The 21,886-nt window shown below is 42.3% G+C and overlaps 1 protein-coding gene across 1 annotated transcript in view; it reads left to right on the top strand.

Annotated features, from left to right (window-relative positions):
• Positions 1-574: 574 nt before the first annotated feature.
• The window catches only part of IGBP1 (immunoglobulin binding protein 1), a 39,510-nt gene continuing 18,198 nt past the window's right edge, over positions 575-21,886 (top strand). The window contains exons 1-5 of the mRNA XM_081793509.1: positions 575-1,302; positions 1,693-1,986; positions 10,119-10,314; positions 17,947-18,026; positions 18,700-18,812. Of these exons, the coding sequence (XP_081649635.1) occupies positions 926-1,302; positions 1,693-1,986; positions 10,119-10,314; positions 17,947-18,026; positions 18,700-18,812 (1,060 nt within the window). The 5' untranslated portion in view covers positions 575-925. The remainder of the gene's footprint in view (positions 1,303-1,692; positions 1,987-10,118; positions 10,315-17,946; positions 18,027-18,699; positions 18,813-21,886) is intronic.

Below are 21,886 nucleotides of genomic sequence, written 5' to 3'. Positions count from 1 at the left end.
TTGGTTGTGTATTTTATGCCTACAGCACATTTCGTTTCAAAATAGCCACATCCGCGGGCTCAGTAGCCCCATGTAGCTAGAGGCTACCCTATTGAACACCGCAGTTCTGCATGATTGGGTTGCTTTCCAAACCGACCACTTTTTTTTCTATTCTTACGACACTGAGCACTAGATAAGACCCAGGCAGTGGGTTAGCTGGGAGGGTGTAAAACTTAATCGGACTCATTCTTGTAAGGGAAATAGAGTTGTAAATCACTAGCTGTAATCCATTGTCGTTGGTGTCTTGACAGATTCACAGAAAGTGAAAATTTTCAGTGGCTTGGGTGGGGGGGGGTATAAAAGAAGGTTACACAAAATAAGTAACTTTTGAAAGGAAACTGTGGAGTGACTAGAGTTGCAGGTTACCAGGGGTGTGTGAGGGAGGGGTGGGTGCGTGTAGGAGCCCCGCCGATAGGTCGCAGGGGTGTGGGGGAGGGGTGTAGAGTGTGCATGCGTGCGTGCGTGTGTGTGTGTGTCTGGAGGAGGGTGACGTGAATGGGAAGAGGGCGGGCCCCAGAATTGGCTGGGAGAAGCCTGGGGCTCCCGAGGCTGGATGCATGGAAGCCGCAGGGGGGCGCCCTTTGCACTTCGCACTCAAGCGCACAGACGACCAAACCTAGGGAGCGAGGGGGCGCCTGGAGCCCCTGTCTGCCCCGGCCCCTCAACAAAGGGAGCGCCTCGCGACGTGAGGCGTGCGCCTAGCCTGCCCCCGCAGTGAATTCAGCCTCGTCTGGCCGGGGCTAAGCTCAGAACCCACGGAACATCCCGGCTCGGCGTCGGCCACGAGGAGCAAACCGTAAAACAGCACCCAGGGATGTGCCTGTTTGCTTGTTTTTAGCAGATCCCTACTACTTGTGATAGGCAGCAGCCTGCAAAAAATAAGCCTATGGAACCGGTGGCTAGTGTCTGCAACCTGTGGCTTCCGGAAGTTCTTTGTCGCTTTGGTAACGACGGAGCGACTGGACCAATACGGCGCTCTTTCCGGTCTCGTTCACACTCGCCGAGTTCTCCTTTTCCAAGATTGCCTTTGACCCCGGAAGTGAGGTTTTCCGCGTACCTTCCTCCCACCAAGATGGCAACAGCAGAGGACCAGTTACTGCCACCGCGGCTTCCCGAGCTGTTTGAAACCAGCAAGCAGCTTCTGGACGAAGTGGAAGTAGCGACTGAGCCCACCGGTTCCCGGATAATCCAAGATAAGGTGTTCAAGGGACTAGACCTCCTTAAGAAGGCTGTTGAAATGTTAACACAGCTCGACTTGTTCAGGTATGGGGGACAGGGTAATAATGGCTAAGAACGGAGGTAATAATGGTTACCAAGGGTGGAGGCATTGAGTCTGGGTAGAGGAGACCCTTTTAAAAAGGACTAGGAACCTTTCATTCCCACCTCCCGCTGCGATCTTGTGTACCTTGTTTACGTTCTCCACCTGGCTTCGAGATAGTTGATATCCCGCGACTCTGCTCCCTAGTGTCGACTCTTTGCAAAGGCATTGGGTGTGAGCCATCAGCCAGCCACCTTCATTCAAGAAAACCGGCCACTGTTCCTCAGGCCTTCTCCCTTCGCACACCCACCGCAGCCCTCCCCTCCCCCAGGCAGCAAGGGGCTACAGTGTGATTGCCCATCCAGGCTTCACAGCCTCCTCTTTGCTCTTTCCAGCCGAAATGAAGATTTGGAAGAGATTGCTTCCACCGACCTGAAGTACCTGCTGGTGCCAGCATTTCAAGGAGCGCTCGCCATGAAACAAGTCAACCCCAGCAAGCGTCTAGATCATTTGCAGTGGGCTCGAGAACACTTTTTAAACTACTTAACTCAGTGCCAATACTATCATGTGGCAGAGTTTGAGCTGCCCAAAACCAAGAACAACTCACCTGATAATAATACTGCTAGTTCCTCCATGGCCTATCCTAGCCTCGTTGCAATGGCATCTCAAAGACAGGCTAAAATAAAGAGGTGGGTCAATAGCTATAATTTGAGGACTGCCCAATGGCAGTGCTATTGTGGGGGTGTGTGTGCATGTTTTTGGGAGGGAGGGGAACAGTGGTGTCTGTCACTCTTTTGGTTCCTGTTGAGCATTAGGCCTGGTGAGAGTAAGTTCTCCTGAGTTTTTCAAGAAGCTTCTGCCTTTGTTGAGATGGTCATACCTGTCGGACCTCTGCTACCCTGTGGTTGCCAACAGCAGAACGTTCTTTAGCATAGCGTCTCCCAATCATATCCCACAGCACAGCAATATTCATATGGTACAATGGGGTAGATATCTCTGAAGGGCACAGTGTCTTGTAGCTATAATCCATTTATGGTCCACTGAGTGAGAAGTTCTGTTCTGAGTAATGGCTCAGGTGTGTAACATCCTGAACTAGTGTTAGTCCTGCACAGCTTCATCATGTGACCTTGAAGTTGCTTACTCTCAGTTTAGTGTAAAAAAACATTTGATGAGTGCTCACAGTGTCCAGGATCTAAGCTAGGCACTGGGGGTACAAACTGAGTGTGTTTGTAGGAATATGGGTGGTCTCCACCTTGGAGGAGTATACAGTGTGGTGAGGAAAAGAGGCGTAGAAACAGAGTAGCAATATAAAAGGATGTGATGGAGAAATGCACAGGTACTGTGAGAACAGACAGGAGGGGCACCTAACCAAAGAAGGAGCAGGAGAGACAGAAGTCTCCCTGGAGGAGGTGACTCCTGTGATGAGTTGTTTAAGGATGGATAGGAGTATCCTCTAGAGGAAGAGGAAAGGAGGGTATTATCCAGCAGAGGTAATAGTGTTAGTAAAGCTACAGGGACATGAAAGAGCACAGTGCTGGGCTTGGAATGTATGTGGGGAACTACTGTAAGCAATCAGATGATGCTAGAACATGAAAGGGGTGAGGGAGAAGGGGAAGGAACGATGCTGAAGAATGTTGTGGGGTCCAGACCAAGGAGACTTGGGGTGTGAGGAAGGTGAAGGAACAGCCCTACTGCTAAGAATGTGGGGAGGGGTTTTAGTCTCAGTTGCACCATTTTATCACTCTGGCTTGGGGTAAGTTGCTTAATCACTTGGTGCCTTAATTTCCCCAGCTGTAAAATTAGATAACAATAGGTCTTTCTTCATAAAGTAGTTTTGAAGATGAAAAGAGAAATACACAAAAAGCGCTTAGCACAGTGTCTGATACAGTAAGTACTCAAAGTCAGCTACTGTTATATCTTAGTAGCTGAGTACAGGTTGTGGAGTCAGAGAGTGGGGTTTGAGACCCAGCTTTACCTGTAAGCCATTGGACTTTGGGTAACTTATATAACCTGTCTGAGCCTCAGCGTTCCTCATGTGAAATCATGTAAAAATAATAATTGTACCTGTTTTATAGGATTAAGAAACATAAATAAGAGCACATAAAACAGCTAGCACAGTATCTGGCACATAGTCACTAGTCTATAAATGTCACTTACCAGTAGGCCATGCTAAAGAACCTAAACTTCAGTTGCTGACTGGGATTCACTGGAAGTTTGGGTTTTTTTTTTTTAAAGAGTAGCACGATCATATTTGCATTTTAACTAGCATACACTGGCAGCAGTTAGGAAGCAGTGTGAGGGAGAATATTAGATCCAGTTAGGTCACAAGTAATGAGGCCTCACTACAGCAGTGGCAGAAGATATGGGATAGATTTATTTAGAAGGGTTGAATTGGCAGAAAACTTGGTGATCAGTTAGTTCTGAGAGGTGGGGTAGATGGAAGCAACACAAGGAAGATGTCCACGTTTGTGTGATAGGTAGATGGCTTGTGGAACTCATTAAGATGGGGAATAGAGGAGGAAGAACAAATCAGGGGAGAGGGAAGTGTAAAAATTCGGTATTGAGCCGTTTAACGTGTTTAGGAGTCCTCCAGATAGAGGTATCTGGTAGTATGTAGCTCAGAGGAGAGGCCTGGTCTAGAGAGGTGAAAATTGGTTCATTCACTTGGCCAATATGTATTGAGCCTTTCTTGTGCACCAGGAACTGTTCTAGGTAATGGAGAACCAGATGAAGTCAATGGCCTCATGAAGCTTTTATTTTGGTGGAGGAGACAGACAATAAGCTAGTAAATAATAATATAATTTCAGGTGGTATATATAGTTCAGGGTTAGTGACAGTGAATAATTTTTGAGGAAATGGGATAAACTGATAGGAAGTGGAATTCATCATGTCTTTTGTAAGAAGGTGGGGGCAGCCCATTGGCACGTAACAGGTAGTTTAAGCAGTGAGTTTGGTATCCAAATAATTATACTTTACCCCAAAAGGACTATAAATGCCATAGAGATACAGTGTTGTAGAGAAAGACCAAGGAGTGAACACATCTGGTTGGAGGGATGAGGATGAAGTTTCAGGATGCAATGCACTTGAGAAGAGCCTTGAATTATGGTCAAAAATGGAAATTACAGATTTTCCTGAATGTAAAAGAAATACTGATTGTAGAAAATTGGAAAACCAATATTTTTTGAATTGAAAAAAAGGCCTTAATCCTGGCACTCAAAGATGATCTATGTTAACTTCCTGATGTATTTGCTTCCAGATATATAGTTACTTTAGTTAATAAATGTGGAATAATACTGTATATATAGTTTTTTTATCCTCTTCAAGCCTAACATCATATTGTGAGCATTTCCCTGTGTCTTTTGAAACCATGATATTTAATGGTTACATAATATTCCATCCTATAGTTGTGCCACAATTATTTAAACTAATCTTTTATTGTCAAATATTTACACTATGTATAGATTGGGGGGGGCTCGTTTGTTTCTTTTGGTTTTGCTCTTGTAAGTAGTGGTATGAACAGACATCTTTAACTGCATCTGTCACTGTTTCATTAGGATAGATTTCTAGAAGGACCAGTGACTAGATCAAAGGGTTTGAATATTTTAAGACTTGATGGTAGCAACATTGCTTTCCACAATAACAAAGTTTTAGAATATGCCCCACCACACTGGGCTTGCACGTTAACACTTAGAAAATCCAGTTGGCAAAACCAAAAAAGGTATCTCATTGTTTTTACTTGCATTTCTTTGGCTGGAAAGCTTGGTCTTTGAACATTTTCTAAAAATGTCTACCAGACAAGATAACGTTATCTTTATGCTAATGGCTCCCACATTTATGTCATGAACCCAGAGCTTTCCTGACCTTCAGACTCACAGACATCTAAGATTTAACATGGCCTAAGTTGAACCCTTGGTTTTTTAACTCCCAATGTGCCCCCACACCTAGGTCTTCATCTCATTGAGTGCACCACCATTCACTTAGGAGTTAGCTTCACTTCCTCCCTTCTGAATCTCTACATCCCATCCACCAGACAGGCCTGCCAGTTCTAGCTACAAAACGAATCTTCTGTCCTTCTGTTTCTCTGGATCTCCACTATCATACCTTAGTGTAGGCCAATAGCACTTCACCTGAAATAGCCAAACCACTAACTATGAGGCCCTGCACAGTCTGGCACCTGCTTCTCTTCATGCTTACCCTCTCCACTAGGTTCCAGCCCCAGTTGCCTTTTCTTTCAGTTCTTTGCACAGACCCAGTTCCTTCCTACTACAGTCTTTGTATGTGTTCTCCTTGCATGACATGCTCCTCACTTTTCTGTCGTCCTGGGCTTTGTCTTTCTCCTCTACTCTAGAATGTGTACTCCTTGAGGGCAGAAGCTATTTCTCTCTTATTCACTGTGGTATGCCTAGCACAGGGCCTGGCAAAGAGGAGGTGCTCAAGAAATATTTATTGTTGACAAGCAGGGGGAACAACATGAGCAGAAGCCCAAGGCGCTTGAGGTATGTACAGGGAATGCAGAATGGTCCAGTTGGGCAGAAGCTAAAAGTACTGTGGTCGGAGGTCTGCACAAGGAAGTAATGTGTGTATAGAATCCTGAAAGTGAGAGGCAGAAAGACAAATTGACATGTTATAATAGTATTTCAGCTGGGAAGAAGAGATAAAAATGAAGTGACAGCTATCAAAGACATTAGTTTTGCAGGAAACATTTGTATGCTTAGAAAACACATTGTTGAGATCCTTTTTTATTTTCTGTAAGTCTTCCCTCTTTACCTACTGAGGCCATCCTACATAAAACATCTAAATGGTATATCTTCTCTCTCAAAACCTGTTTCTTCACATATCCTCTCTACTGATTCTCAACTTTGACAGTAAGTATGAGTCTGGTTTGATTATCTGCACCTCCATTCTTGTGACAGAAATAGAGAAGTAGAAGCTAGGTAAGTAATGGATGGGTCTAGTGTTAGATTCACTGAACTTAGATTCCGAAGTGCCAGCTGGGTAGCCATGTCCATAGACAGAGGGCAATGTAACTAAAACTAGGAGGAGACTGGTGGCTAGTGCTAAAACTTTAGGAGCTTTTGGTGGGTATGGATAGTTTACCAAGGAAAAACGTGCAGAGAGGGAAAAAATGCCAAGGATAAAACCTTGGGGCAAATTAAGGGAGAAGAAAGAGGCAGGAAAGAGCAATCAGAAGTAAGACACTCAGCAAAGTATAGATAGAAGTGCTTTTAGAAGCCTGGGAAAGAGAGCAAATGTTAAGTACTCTTTGAAGCTTCTCCCTGCCAAGCTCCCCTCCTAAATACTGTAACATTTAGTTTTTGTTACTTATCACAGTGTAACTATCTGTCATTCTGTAAACCAGGAACTCCTAAAGGTCAGAGACCTTGACTAATTGTATCTTTAGTATCATAATTGTATTACTGTATCCCTAGAGCCTGAGACAACAAGAGGATTATAGTAAGTACATGAAATTTCTGTGGGAGAAACAGTTACACGGTAGTCATAAGACAAATTGAAGCAATACAGTATTGCACATAAAGCCTGGACTTGGAGTGACCAATCTGATTTCCTCCACTTAATAAGTGGGGCATCATCTAGCCACTCCTGGCCTCCATTTTCCCATCCTCTAACAATATTTGTATTCTGTTGCTGCTTACAAAGTACTTTTGTGTGTATTGTTCCATATGATTCTGTTAACAACCCCAGGACATGTAGCTTATTATCTCTATTTTAGAGATAAGGAAATGGGATATGAGAATTTGTTTGTCCAGAGTTACCTCATAAGTGTTCGGGCTAGGATTTAAACGCAGATCTTCAAATTCCCAGTTCTTGTGCTCATTCCAGCAAGGCACAGAAAGAAAAGAATGGTCATTTGAAAGGATAGACTATGGATTGAAGGAAGGTGTTTCTAGGATGGGGGAAAGGCACCAGTAGAGTGAGAAATTGTAACTGCTGATGCCAGGATGATTGATAGCGTGAGGCCTGGGAAAATGTGGGTAGTGACAGGTTTCATAGCAAAAGTGGAACGGTAAAGACATCGCCCTGGTAAAAACAACATTAGCTCCTTAAAGACGAGGGAAGGAGGAAAGGTGAAACTACAGAGATTTTAAGGGAAAGAGGGAGATTGATGGCCATTGTCTGGCCATCTGGCACGTGTGATGGTGGCATAGAATCCACAAAAGATGAATAAAAAGAGATGAGCAAGAGTGACCGCTTGGCCAGAGTTTGATCATTTGAATTTGTTGTTGACTCATTTGACACAAATCTGTAATTCATGAGCTCTCTGCAGCAGCCTGAGACCAGAAAAAAGGAATGGGGAAAGTTGTCCAGAGTCAGAAGGGTGACAGGCATTGGGGATCCTAAGATGGTAGGGAGTGTTTCCATGTAATGGCTCACCATGGGAAATCTAGAACAGTGGTGAAGGTCTAGGATGGTGATTTTCAATCTGTCCCTTGGAACTGTAAGATTCCACCACAGTGCCTGGGTAAGGGGGGATGTTGGGAGCCCTCCTCTATTTTAACTAGGGTGGATTTTTATCTGTTTATTACTTATGGAGTTCCAAATAAACTCTCACAAGAAGAAAGGGTTCTTGGAGTGCCTAGGTGGCTCAGTTGGTTAAGGGTCTGACTCTTGATCTCAGCTCAGGTCTTGATCTCAGGGTCGTGAGTTCAAGCCCCACATTGGGCTCCGCTCTGGGTGTGAAGCCTACTTTAAAGAAGGAGGAGAAGGAAGAAAGGGTTCTTTTACTAAAACAAAAAGGTTTTAAAAACGCTGGCCAAAAAAGCAGGAGTGGAAGAGCTAGAAGTTTCAAAGATGACAAGGAGTGAAATTGTAGGAGTGAGGAAGTGAAGAAGCAGCTGGAGAGCACAGTTACACTGCATTCAGAGAATGGGAGAGGAAGCACAAGAACGTTACTCAGAGGACCAGTAAACTGACCCAGAATTTACCCTGGATTGTATACATTCTAAGCCCCTGGTATGTTTTTTCCTGATGTAGGTACATCCAGGAAAGAGGGTGGGGGTAGGATTGGGACCAGAATGAAATGTTCTCAATCAATGTCTGTAATAGCATTCATGAACTAGAAATTGACCTTTGTGCTGTTTTTGCTCAGAAGCTGCCAATGACGATGCTGTGACAGTTATTTGTAACATATAAACTGCCCCATTTGTTGGGTAAAAGGATCAGAAGATCCTAAAAGTTTGTGTAATAAAGAATGTCTCCAGAGCAGTGGTTCTTGACTTTACATGGGTCATGGACCTTGTTGATAATCTGATAAAAACTACAGATCTCTCCCAGGCCAAAAAAATTTTAAAAATAAAAAGGTAGAATTCTATATTAAATTTCAGGGAATTCAAGGATCTCCTCCCCTCAAACTCTATCCATGGACCTCAGGTTAAGAACTCCAGATTCTTTTCCTTGACTTTTCTCTCTCAAGCCCTTACATCCAATAAATCTGTTTTCTATTTTAAATACATCCACATCTCTCCACCTCCCTGTTTCAAGTCACTGTCTCATTTATATTGTGACAATATCCTCTTAATTGATGTCCCTGCTTCCATCCTTGCCTCCCACCTCCCCCCCTACATTCTATACTCAGTACAGCAGCCAGACTGGCCCTTATAAAAAAAATTTTCATGTCACTCTATTCATGTCATGTGTTCTCTTCAAAAGCCTCCAGTGGCTTTCCTATCTCAAAATATCCTGGTGTTTAATATTTGGGGTCTTAGAGCACACAGGGTTCTACAAATTGTGGTCCTGGCTATCTCTCTTACCTCATTTACTGTCATTCTTCTTCACGCCAGCCACACCGGCCTCCTATCTGTTTTGCAAACATGTCAGGTCAGGCTCTCTCCCACTCCAGGACCTTCGTATTTGCTTTTCCACCTTAGAATACTTTTATGGATATTGGCATGGCTTGCTTCCTTACTGAAGTCTTTGCTCAGATGTCATCTCTTCCTGATCACCTTGTATATAATAGCACTTCTACTTCTGTGCCATCATTCTCTTCACCTTACCTTGCTTTCTGCTGCCGCTTCATGGCACTTATCACATCCTGACTCATCATCTCTTTTTGTCTGCTTCCACTAGAACGAAAGCTTCAGGAGAGCAAGGACTTTCTTGTATACACTGCTGTGTATCCAGCACTGAGAAGAGTGCCTGTCACACAATAGGTACTCAGTAAATATTTTTCAGATGAGTGATAGATGACATGTAGAATGTATCCTGAAAAAGGCAAGCAGGATGGTTGTGAGTCTTTATATTAGGCACCTGGCTGGGTCAGATGGTGAGTTTAAGCTCCATGTTAAGCATAAAGCTTACCTTTTAAAAAATGTGATAGTGTAAATAAAAGCACTTAGTGTAGCACCTTGTACTTGAGAAAAATATAATAGAGTATTTCCTTGGTTCAAACCATATGATTCCCTTAGCAAAAGGAGGAGCCAGAAGAGCTGGGACTGTTTTGCAATCTGTGACTCCTTGAAGTGGTACTTCCCAAGTGGACATTGTTTGATACTAAATATCTAACCTACTAAGCCTTGAGCTTCCACCTGGAAGATGATGGGAGGAGTTGCTCAGATCAGGTTATATCTGTAATTTTCCAGCTTTAGAATGTATTTCTGAGCCCCTATTCATCCATTCCTTGCCTTGCAGTCTTGAGGGAACTGCCCTGGTGGTGAGTTCTGGGGTAAATAATCTGTATTTTTGCCAAAGGGGAAACCGGCATACTCACTGCCTGGTCATCAGCAAAGGTAAACTCTTATTGTGGCCTCCTTTGATGGAATAGTGCTGTTTTTGAGTTCATGGGTAATGCTTTTCTGTGCAACAGATACAAGCAGAAGAAGGAGGTGGAGCATAGGTTGTCCGCACTGAAATCTGCTGTGGAAAGTGGTCAAGCAGATGATGAGCGTGTTCGTGAATATTACCTCCTTCACCTTCAAAGGTGGATTGGTATCAGCTTAGAAGAGATTGAGAGCATTGACCAGGAGATGAAGATCCTGAGAGAAAAAGACTCCTCAAAACAGGTAAGCCTGGTCACTGCCCATATAGCTCAAAAAGCTGTTAGAGATTTGGACGTTCTACAGGAGAGTAATCAAATTAAAATCCTTTTAAGTCTCCATAAAATCATTGTTCATCTTAAGATCAGTGGAGAAGGCTGAAGATTCACTAGGGGTAGCCTTTTCTCTAGCTTACAGTGTTGTTTCCCAGGGATTTCTAACCTGTAGAACACTTCTAGCCATTTGTAATTTTGTGACATGCCACAGGTAGGGAGACTTCTTTAAAGTAAAAATTGGTTTTGGCCATTAGAGGTCATGACTGCCTAAGGAATGCACAGGGAGGTGGGCCTTTAAAATCTGTGTTTGACTGTAATAAACAAATGGGAAGAGGGATGGGATGGGAACTGAGAAGGAAAGTGGCACTGGAGGAGAGAAAGAAAAGTGTAGGAAGAAGATCAAAGGAAAGATCAGGAATATATTTAGGTTCGGGGAGGAATCTTAACCTTAGACAATGATGCTCTCTTACACCCTTAGATCTCCCAAGTAGGAGACACAGAAGGACATTTCCATGCTCAAAATACTGGGTGTACTGATAAAACCTGATGTAAGACAGCTTTGGCCATCTTTGAAGATCATCACTGTGTTTTGGAGCTGCTGCTTCAAAAGATTAGGCTCCTCTGCCACTTACTTTTTGGTTCAAGATACAAGCATGGATTGAGTTGAATTTATCAGCTAGTCGCAAGCATTTATTTTGGTCCTCAGAGAAACCTCTTCCAAATTGGATTTGTGCTAATTATTAGCCCAGGAGCTTATGCCTCCAGGTAACATTAACCTAGTTCCTCATGTTAAACCATCAAAGAATAAACAATATTCTAAGGCCAGGAGGCCCCTTGAGCATCTCTAGATGAATGGTTTTCAAGCATTTTGAGGCTGGACTCTTCTGGATCCTCTCCTGCCCCCTTCTTTGTTGCTGTTGTTGTTGTTGTTGTTGTTGTTGTTGTTGTTGTTAAACACTCCCTTATTTGGTGTTGGGATCAGCTCTGGAAGTGATGGACGTAGACCCAAGTGAACACCTTTTCTCTGATGATACTTTGTTTCAGTATGCTCCGTACAGCTGAGGTTCCCTGAAACATTGTTATAGGACACTGTATGAAAGTTACTAACACAGTCTTCCCCCCCCCACCCGCCCCCCTTGCATTTAGGAACACCGTCTTCTAAAGACCTGGAAGTTCTTGACAGTTAATTGCATAGTTACATTGGAAAGGGTCTTAATCATTCAACTTTAGCACTGAAGGCCAGGCTGAGGAAAGGGACTTCAAAATCACCTCGAGGGATTTATCTGGAACACGGAAAAGCCTTTGGAATGTCCTTCTTTAGAGGGGAATATTTTTTTTAATTTTTTTTTAATAATGCAAATCATTGTTTTTCAGTTTCTTTCCTTTTTTTTTCAATATATGAAGTTTATTGTCAAATTGGTTTCCATACAACACCCAGTGCTCATCCCAAAAGGTGCCCTCCTCAATACCCATCACCCACCCTCCCCTCACTCCCACCCCCCATCAACCCTCAGTTTGTTCTCAGATTTTAAGAGTCTCTTGTGCTTTGGCTCTCTCCCTCTCTAACCTCTTTTTTTTTTTCCTTCCCCTCCCCCATGGGTTTCTATTAAGTTTCTCAGGATCCACATAAGAGTGAAACCATATGCTATCTGTCTTTCTCTGTATGGCTTATTTCACTTGGCATAACACTCTCCAGTTCCATCCATGTTGCTACAAAGGGCTATATTTCATTCTTTCTCATTGCCACGTAGTACTCCATTGTGTATATCAACCACAATTTCTTTATCCATTCATCAGGTGATGGACATTTAGGCTCTTTCCATAATTTGGCTATTGTTGAGAGTGCTGCTATAAACATTGGGGTACAAGTGCCCCTATGCATCAGCACTCCTGTATCCCTTGGGTAAATTCCTAGCAGTGCTATTGCTGGGTCATAGGGTAGGTCTATTTTTAATTTTTTGAGGAACTTCCACACTGTTTTCCAGAGTGGCTGCACCAATTTGCATTCCCACCAACAGTGCAAGAGGGTTCCTGTTTCTCCACATCCTCTCCAGCATCTATAGTCTCCTGATTTCTTCATTTTGGCCACTCTGACTGGCGTGAGGTGATATCTGAGTGTGGTTTTGATTTGTATTTCCCTGATAAGGAGCGATGTTGAGCATCTTTTCATGTGCCTGTTGGCCATCCGGATGTCTTCTTTAGAGAAGTGTCTATTCATGTTTTCTGCCCATTTCTTCACTGGGTTATTTGTTTTCCGGGTGTGGAGTTTGGTGAGCTCTTTATAGATTTTGGATACTAGCCCTTTGTCTGATATGTCATTTGCAAATATCTTTTCCCATTCCGTTGATTGCCTTTTAGTTTTGTTGGTTGTTTCCTTTGCTGTGCAGAGCTTTTTATCTTCATAAGGTCCCAGTAATTCACTTTTGCTTTTAATTCCCTTGCCTTTGGGGATGTGTCAAGTAAGAGATTGCTACGGCTGAGGTCAGAGAGGTCTTTTCCTGCTTTCTCCTCTAAGGTTTTGATGGTTTCCTGTCTCACATTCAGGTCCTTTATCCATTTTGAGTTTATTTTTGTAAATGGTGTGAGAAAGTGGTCTAGTTTCAACCTTCTGCATGTTGCTGTCCAGTTCTCCCAGCACCATTTGTTAAAGAGACTGTCTTTTTTCCATTGGATGTTCATTCCTGCTTTGTCAAAGATGAGTTGGCCATATGTTTGTGGGTCTAGTTCCGGGGTTTCTATTCTATTCCATTGGTCTGTGTGTCTGTTTTTGTGCCAATACCATGCTGTCTTGATGATTACAGCTTTGTAGTAGAGGCTAAAGTCTGGGATTGTGCTGCCTCCTGCTTTGGTCTTCTTTTTCAAAATTACTTTGGCTATTCGGGGCCTTTTGTGGTTCCATATGAATTTTAGGATTGCTTGTTCTAGTTTCGAGAAGAATGCTGGTGCAATTTTGATTGGGATTGCATTGAATGTGTAGATAGCTTTGGGTAGTATTGACATTTTGACAATATTTATTCTTCCAATCCGTGAGCAGGGAATGTTTTTCCATTTCTTTATATCTTCAATTTCCTTCATAAGCTTTCTGTAGTTTTCAGCATACAGATCTTTTACATCTTTGGTTAGATTTATTCCTAGGTATTTTATGCTTTTTGGTGCAATTGTGAATGGGATCCGTTTCTTATTTGTCTTTCTGTTGCTTCATTATTAGTGTATAAGAATGCAACTGATTTCTGTACATTGATTTTGTATCCTGCAACTTTGCTGAATTCATGTATGAGTTCTAGCAGACTTTTGGTGGAGTCTGTCGGATTTTCCATGTATAATATCATGTCATCTACAAAAAGTGAAAGCTTAACTTCATCTTTGCCAATTTTGATGCCTTTGATTTCCTTTTGTTGTCTGATTGCTGATGCTAGAACTTCCAACACTATGTTAAACAACAGCGTTAAGAGTGGACATCCCTGTCGTGTTCCTGATCTCAGGGAAAAAGCTCTCAGTTTTTCCCCATTGAGGATGATGTTAGCTGTGGGCTTTTCATAAATGGCTTTTGTGATCTTTAAGTATGTTCCTTCTATCCCGACTTTCTTGAGGGTTTTTATTAAGAAAGGTTGCTGAACTTTGTCAAAGGCCTTTTCTGCATCGATTGACAGGATCATATGATTCTTATCTTTTCTTTTATTAATGTGATGTGTCACGTTGATTGATTGCGAATGTTGAACCAGCCCTGCATCCCAGGAATGAATCCCACTTGATCATGGTGAATCATTCTTTTTATATGCTGTTGAATTCGATTTGCTAGTATCTTACTGAGAATTTTTGCATCCATATTCATTAGGGATATTGGCCTGTAGTTCTCTTTTTTTACTGGGTCTCTGTCTGGTTTAGGAATCAAAGTAATACTGGCTTCGTAGAATGAGTCTGGAAGTTTCCTTCCCTTTCTATTTCTTGGAATAGCTTGAGAAGGATAGGTATTATCTCTGCTTTAAACGTCTGGTAGAACTCCCCTGGGAAGCCATCTGGTCCTGGACTCTTATTTGTTGGGAGATTTTTGATGACTGATTCAATTTCTTCGCTGGTTATGGGTCTGTTCAAGCTTTCTATTTCCTCCTGATTGAGTTTTGGAAGTGTGTGGGTGTTAGGAATTTGTCCATTTCTTCCAGGTTGTCCAGTTTGTTGGCATATAATTTTTCATAGTATTCCCTGATAATTGCTTGTATTTCTGAGGGATTGGTTGTAATCATTCCATTTTCATTCATGATTTTATCTATTTGGGTCATCTCCCTTTTCTTTTTGAGAAGCCTGGCTAGAGGTTTATCAATTTTGTTTATTTTTTCAAAAAACCAACTCTTGGTTTCATTGATCTGCTCTACAGTTTTTTTAGATTCTATATTGTTTATTTCTGCTCTGATCTTTCTTATTTCTCTTCTTCTGCTGGATTTAGGCTGTCTTTGCTGTTCTGCTTCTATTTCCTTTAGGTGTGCTGTTAGATTTTGTATTGGGGATTTTTCTTGTTTCTTGAGATAGGCCTGGATTGCAGTGTATTTTCCTCTCAGGACTGCCTTCGCTGCATCCCAAAGCGTTTGGTTTGTTGTCTTTTCATTTTCATTTGTTTCTATATATTTTTTAATTTCTTCTTTAATTGCCTGGTTGACCCATTCATTCTTTAGTAGGGTGTTCTTTAAGCTCCATGCTTTTGGAGGTTTTCCAGACTTTTTCCTGTGGTTGATTTCAAGCTTCATAGCATTGTGGTCTGAAAGTATGCATGGTATGATTTCAATTCTTGTATACTTATGAAGGGCTGTTTTGTGACCCAGTATGTGATCTATCTTGGAGAATGTTCCATGTGCACTCGAGAAGAAAGTATATTCTGGTGCTTTGGGATGCAGCGTTCTAAATAGATCTGTCAAGTCCATCTGATCCAATGTATCATTCAGGGCCCTTGTTTCTTTATTGACCGTGTGTCTAGATGATCTATCCATTTCTGTAAGTGGAGTGTTAAAGTCCCCTGCAATTACCACATTCTTATCAATAAGGTTCCTTATGTTTGTGAGTAATTGTCTTATATATTTGGGGGTCCCGTATTTGGTGCATAGACATTTATAATTGTTAGCTCTTCCTGATGGATAGACCCTGTGATTATTATATAATGCCCTTCTTCATCTCTTGTTACAGCCTTTAATTTAAAGTCTAGTTTGTCTGATATAAGTATGGCTATTCCAGCTTTTTTTTTTTTACTTCCAGTGGCATGATAAATAGTTCTCCGTCCTCTCACTCTCAATCTGAAGGTGTCCTGAGATCTAAAATGAGTCTCTTGTAGACAGCAAATAGATGGGTCTTGTTTTTTTATCCATTCTGATACCCTATGTCTTTTGGTTGGCCCATTTAGTCCATTTACATTCAGTGTTATTATAGAAAGATATGGGTTTAGAGTCATTGTGATGTCCGTAGATTTCATGCTTGTAGGGATGTCTCTGGTACTTTGTCTCACAGGATCCCCCTTAGGATCTCTTGTAGGGCTGGTTTAGTGGTGACAAATTCCTTCAGTTTTTGTTTGTTTGGGAAGACCTTTATCTCTCCTTCTATTCTAAATGACAGACTTGCTGGATAAAGGATTCTCAGCTGCATATTTTTTCTGTTCAGCACATTGAAGATCTTCTGCCATTCCTTTCTGGCCTGCCAAGTTTCAGTAGAGAGATCAGTCACGAGTCTTATAGGTCTCCCTTTATATGTTAGAGCATGTTTATCTCTAGCTGCTTTCAGAATTTTCTCTTTATCCTTGTATTTTGCCAGTTTCACTATGATATGTCGTGCAGAAGATCGATTCAAGTTACGTCTGAAGGGAGTTCTCTGTGCCTCTTGGATTTCATTGCCTTTTTCTTTCCCCAGATCCGGGAAGTTCTCAGCTATGATTTCTTCAAGTACCCCTTCAGCACCTTTCCCTCTCTCTTCCTCCTCTGGAATACCAATTATGCGTACATTATTTCTCTTTACTGCATCACTTAGTTCTCTAATTTTCCCCTCATACTCCTGGATTTTTTTATCTCTCTTTTTCTCAGCTTCCTCTTTTTCCATAATTTTATCTTCCAGTTCACCTATTCTCTCCTCTGCTTCTTCAGTCCGAGCTGTGGTTGTCTCCATTTTATTTTGCAGCTCATTAATAGCATTTTTTAGCTCCTCCTGGCTGTTCCTTAGTCCCTTCATCTCTGTAGCAATAGATTCTCTGCTGTCCTTTATACTCTTTTCAAGCCCAGCGATTAATTTTTGACTGTTATTCTAAATTCACTTTCTGTTATATTGTTTAAATCGTTTTTGATCAGTTCGTTAGCTGTTGTTATTTCCCACACGTTTTTTTGAGGGGAATTCTTCGGTTTCGTCATTTTGGATAGTCCCTGGAGTGGTGCTGGACTTCGGGGTACTTCCCCTGTGCTGTCTTGAATAACTTGCATTGGTGGGCGGGGCCGCAATCAGACCTGAGGTCTCCCCCTATCCCACCGCTGGGGCCACAGTCACACTGGTGTGTGACTTCTCTTCGCCTCTGCTAGGGGCGGGATTCACTGTGGGGTGGCGTGGCCCGTCTGGGCTACTTGCACACTGCCAGGCTTGTGGTGCTGGGGATCTGGCGTATTAGCTGGGGTGGATGGGCAAGGTGCACAGGGGCGGGAGGGGCAGGCTCAGCTCGGTTTTCCTTTGGAGATCCGCTTTGGGAGGGGCCCTGCGGCACCGGGAGGCAGTCAGACCCGCCGGAGGGATGGATCCGCAGAAGCACAGTGTTGGGTATTTGTGCGGTACAAGCAAGTTCCCTGGCAGGAACTGGTTCCCTTTGGGATTTTGGCTCGGGGATGGGCGAGGGAGATGGCGCTGGCGAGCGCCTTTGTTCCCCGCCAAGCTGAGCTCTGTCATCAGGGGCTCAGCAACTCTCCCTCCCGTTGTCCTCCAGCCCTCCTGTTCTCTGAGCAGAGCTGTTAGCTTATAACCTTCCAGATGTCAAGTCCCGCTTGCTGTCAGAACACACTCCGTCTGGCCCCTCCGCTTTTGCAAGCCAGACTCGGGGTCTCTGCTTGGCCGGCGGGTCGCCCTAGAGGGGAATATTTTAAAGCCAAATGATTTTTTACTTTTGGCGAGATGATTTCTGGGAGAACTTTCTTTTCCTCCCTTTTCAGCAAGGTACTCAGGGGAGCTAAACAGCCTCCACCAGGGGCGCCTGGGTGGCGCAGTCGGTTAAGCGTCCGACTTCAGCCAGGTCACGATCTCGCGGTCCGTGAGTTCGAGCCCCGCGTCAGGCTCTGGGCTGATGGCTCGGAGCCTGGAGCCTGTTTCCGATTCTGTGTCTCCCTCTCTCTCTGCCCCTCCCCCGTTCATGCTCTGTCTCTCTCTGTCCCAAAAATAAATAAAAAATGTTGAAAAAAAAAAATTTAAAAAAAAAAAAAAAAAAAAAAAAACAGCCTCCACCATTAGTATTCTGCTGTTGTATTTTAGAGACTGATAAATAGGGAGTGGGCAACGTTTGAATCCAGGGCTTTTCAGGCACCTGAAGCCTTAAGAGCCTGTATCATGGGGTAAGCAGAATGGCAAATGTGTTTCTGATAATGAATTTCCTTTCCAGGTATCAACTTCTTACTCACCTCGTCAGGACAGGCCTCCAATGAAACCCTTCATTCTCACTCGGAACATGACCCAAGCCAAGTAGGTAGTACTAAAAAGTGGGTTGCCTTTGTAGGCACCCTGTTTTATGGTTCAGTTACAGTGCATGTTAAAAGGCCATGTTCTTATCTGTGGTGGCTGTTCTTTCATCAATGTGATGTTACCTCTAATATTTTCTATATGTCTGTCTTCATCAGACATATCACTCAAACTCAAGCTTAAAAGTAGGCTGAAAAGAAAACTAACAAAAATAAAACAGAGGAAAGGAATCTGGTGGAGAATTGTACACTTCAATTGTTTCCCATTGCCTTCAGCTACAATTTTCAAAAGGACATATTGGCCTGTTTTGGATTTAATTCTGAGTTCTTGAAAGAAGACACTCTTCCATTGCGCGGCAGGAGAATCTCCTTTCCTCTGTGTACTGTTCAGACCCACCAACTATAAATACAAAGCATCTGCTTTGTGGGACACTGGCCTCTGGGATTGCTTTCTGAGTGATGATCCTGAGCTATTTATCTTCTCATGAAAGCTCTTGACTATAATGCCCCTTCCTGGATGCTTCTTGTTACATATCCTCCAGTTTACATAGCTCCTCAGGAGATAGCTGGGCAGGGGAGCCAGGATGAAATAAACTCAGCCTTTGTCACTAAAGAGAAGAGGCTTTTTAATAGTGCTGTGCATGTTTAGTTTTCTAAATGCGGTGTGATTCTTGCAGAGTATTTGGAGCTGGTTATCCAAGCCTGGCATCTATGACAGTGAATGACTGGTATGATCAGCATCGGAAATATGGAGCATTACCAGATCAGGGCATAGCCGTGACAACACCAGGTATGAAGGGGTAGGAGGAAAGCAGTTACACTATTATTGGTCCTTACTCCCTAGCAGTTAAATTCAGACCAAGTATTATTGCCCTTTAGGAGCAGAAGGAATCTGAACAGAGATTCTAGGCAATATTTTATGTTATATATTATTAAGATAAATAGCAGATGATTTGGGAAAGATGTAGGGAGCAGCTGTATGATTCTGGAATCTTTCCAGATGTCGTGGCATAAAAACAGACTGAGCATCTAGGTAGCAAAACCAAAAATCCATGGACTGCATTTGCACCTCTGGTAATGGCAGAGTAGGTTGTATCAGGCCAATCCCTCCCACAGATAATAATTACAAACTGAAGAAAATAAAACCTCTACCTAAAGGAACTAGAGAGTGACCAAAAGCAGACATAGACTGGAGAGTAGTCAACACTTAGAAGAAGGGAATGGTACTTGGAATTTCTTGAGGACAGGGACTTTGACTTACTGTATTCTTGGTGTCCAACTCGGTAATTAGATCACAGTACATACTTGGAGTCATCTTTGGAAGGGAGAGGTGGAGAGGGGTGTCCCTATAAAGATGGAAGCAACATGGTATATTAGAAAAAGTGTGGACAGACCTGGGGTAACCAATTACTCCTGCTACTTAATAGATAGGACATCACCTAGCCCCTCTGAGCCTGTTTCTTATATCATTTGATCCTCTTAACAACCCTATGAAGCAAACATCCATATCCCCGTTTTAGGATGAGGAAATGGTGTCTGAGAACTGATGTACTCAAACGCAACATAGCTAGAAAGTGGCCAGGCTAGGATTTGAATTCAGGTCTTAAAACACCCAGTTCCAGTGCTATTTCCACTATAGCACAGAGAAGAGAAGAGAAGAGAAGAGAAGAGAAGAGAAGAGAAGAGAAGTCAAGTCATGAGAAGTCATTTGAAAGGGTTTCCTGTTTCTTACATCTTCTCACCCACTGGCAGTCTGCAGTTACTGTGATGTGGGGGTAGGTGAAACTTGGATAGAAACTTAGAGCCTTACTGGTTGAGGAATGAGAGAAATGACTTCAAGGTGACCATAGCAACTGAAAAATGAGATGATATCTCATAAAGGAAAGAACCTCAGAGGAGGAGCCCTGATTCTCTGTATAAACCTTGCCCAAATCTCAGGCTGACACCTAAGCTATGTGTGCCCAGGATAGATTCCAAGCACTCTAGATAAGGCTAAAGTAACAATGCAGGATTCAACTGCTGCCCAGTGCAGAGGAAATAGAATTTGGAATTTTGGTTCTAGACAAATGAAGTGCCTGCTAAAATGAAACAGAACTCAGAATCTCTACAACATACCATTCATAAAGTCTGGGATTTATTTCCAAACTATTATACATAGAGAGAAACAGGAAAATGGGACTTCTGCTCAAGAGGAAAAGCAATCAGTGGAGACAAACCCCAGATGACACAGATGTTGAAATTAGCAGACAGGGACTTTAAAGCAGCTTATTTACATGTTCAAGGACAGAGGGGAAAATATGCTTGTAATAAGTGAGAAGATAAGAAGTCTTAGTAGATAATATCTATTATCCACTAACTTTGTATTTACAAACAGTACCTGCTACCCAGAGACAAGTAGTAATGTAGCCCATATGGACTCTTGTACCGTCTTGAGATTACAACATACATGCTCCTAAATCATTGTGGTTGGACTTTCAAGTATCCTAACTTGTTCCTGGACATGTAACATGTTGATAAACCTCTCAAGTTTTAGCAACATATAGAAACATCTCCAATCAAAAACACTTCACAAGTTCTACTTTGTGTCAGCCATTGCTGACATTCTGTCCCTAGAGAATACAGTGATATCTAGTGTGTTGCAAGCTTTCAAGATAGCCTGAACTTTAAAAAGTTGGTCCATTTAGTTGTATCCAATGGATGTAGATTTGTCTCCTAGTTCACTTTGTGTCGGGAGCTAAAACTGTGAACCTAACTTTCTGTTATTGGTGAGTAATAACCAAAAATAAAGATTTTATTTTCATGCTCAAAAAAAGAAAAGAAAGGAAAGAACTCTCAGTGGAGAAGTGCGAACTATCCACAAATTCTGAAACTGAAAAATACAATATCTGAAGTTTACAAACATTGGATAAGCTTAATAGCAAATTGGCAGTGACAGAAGAAAGTGTCAGTGAATTTGACAATAGATTAATTCCAGTTAGTCTGACAAACAACAAATTGGGGGGGAAAAAAGGTGAACAGAGCCTCTGTGACCTGTGGAACAAGGTTAAAAGGTCCACGATATGTACAGTTGAAATACCATTAGGAAAGGAGTGAGACAGAGAAGGGGCCAGGAAAAAAATTTTTTGAAGAAATGATGGCTGAAATGTTCCCTAAATCAATGAAACACAAATTTACAGATTCAGAAATTGTATCAAGCCACAAGCAAGTTAAATACAAAGAAAGACACACATAGGCACATCATTGTCAAACGGCTGAAAACCAAAGGAAAAGAGAAAACCTTGAAAGCATCCAGGGATAAAGTACACATTACATTTAGAAGAACAACAATGGGAGTTGTTTCTGACTTCCCATTAGAAAGCAGTGGGAGCCAGAGACAGTGGAGCAACATCTGTAAAGTTTTGGGGGAAGAGGAAGACATGTCACTCCAGAATTTTATACCCAGTGAAAATATACATCAATATGAAGGCATAATGCATTTTCAGATAAGGCTGAAGGAATTCTTCACCAGGAAACTGGCATTATGAAAAATTCTGAAGGAAGTTCTTTAGGCTAAAGAGAATGATACCAGATGGAAACTTGGATATTCAAGGAATAAGGTGAAGCAGAAATGGTAATTATGTGGGTAAATACAAAGGACTATCTCCCTCCCAACTTTTTGAAAGGGCTTTTTGAAAAAAGACTTCCTTAAGGCAAAAATTATAATAGCGTCCTGTGGGGATTATAATGTATGTAGATGGAATACATATGATGGCTATAGCAAAAAGAACAGAGTAAATGCGATCTTGTTTTGTGAGATTCTTCTGTTTTATGTGAAGTGGTACATATTATCTATTGCTGTGTAACAGGTTACTGCAAAATGTAGCA

The sequence above is a fragment of the Panthera onca genome, chromosome X, assembly GCF_046562875.1.
Source record: "Panthera onca isolate mPanOnc1 chromosome X, mPanOnc1 haplotype 2, whole genome shotgun sequence".
NCBI lineage: Eukaryota > Metazoa > Chordata > Mammalia > Carnivora > Felidae > Panthera > Panthera onca.
Note: the sequence above shows the minus strand (reverse complement) of the source record. Positions and strands in the feature narration are given on the sequence as shown.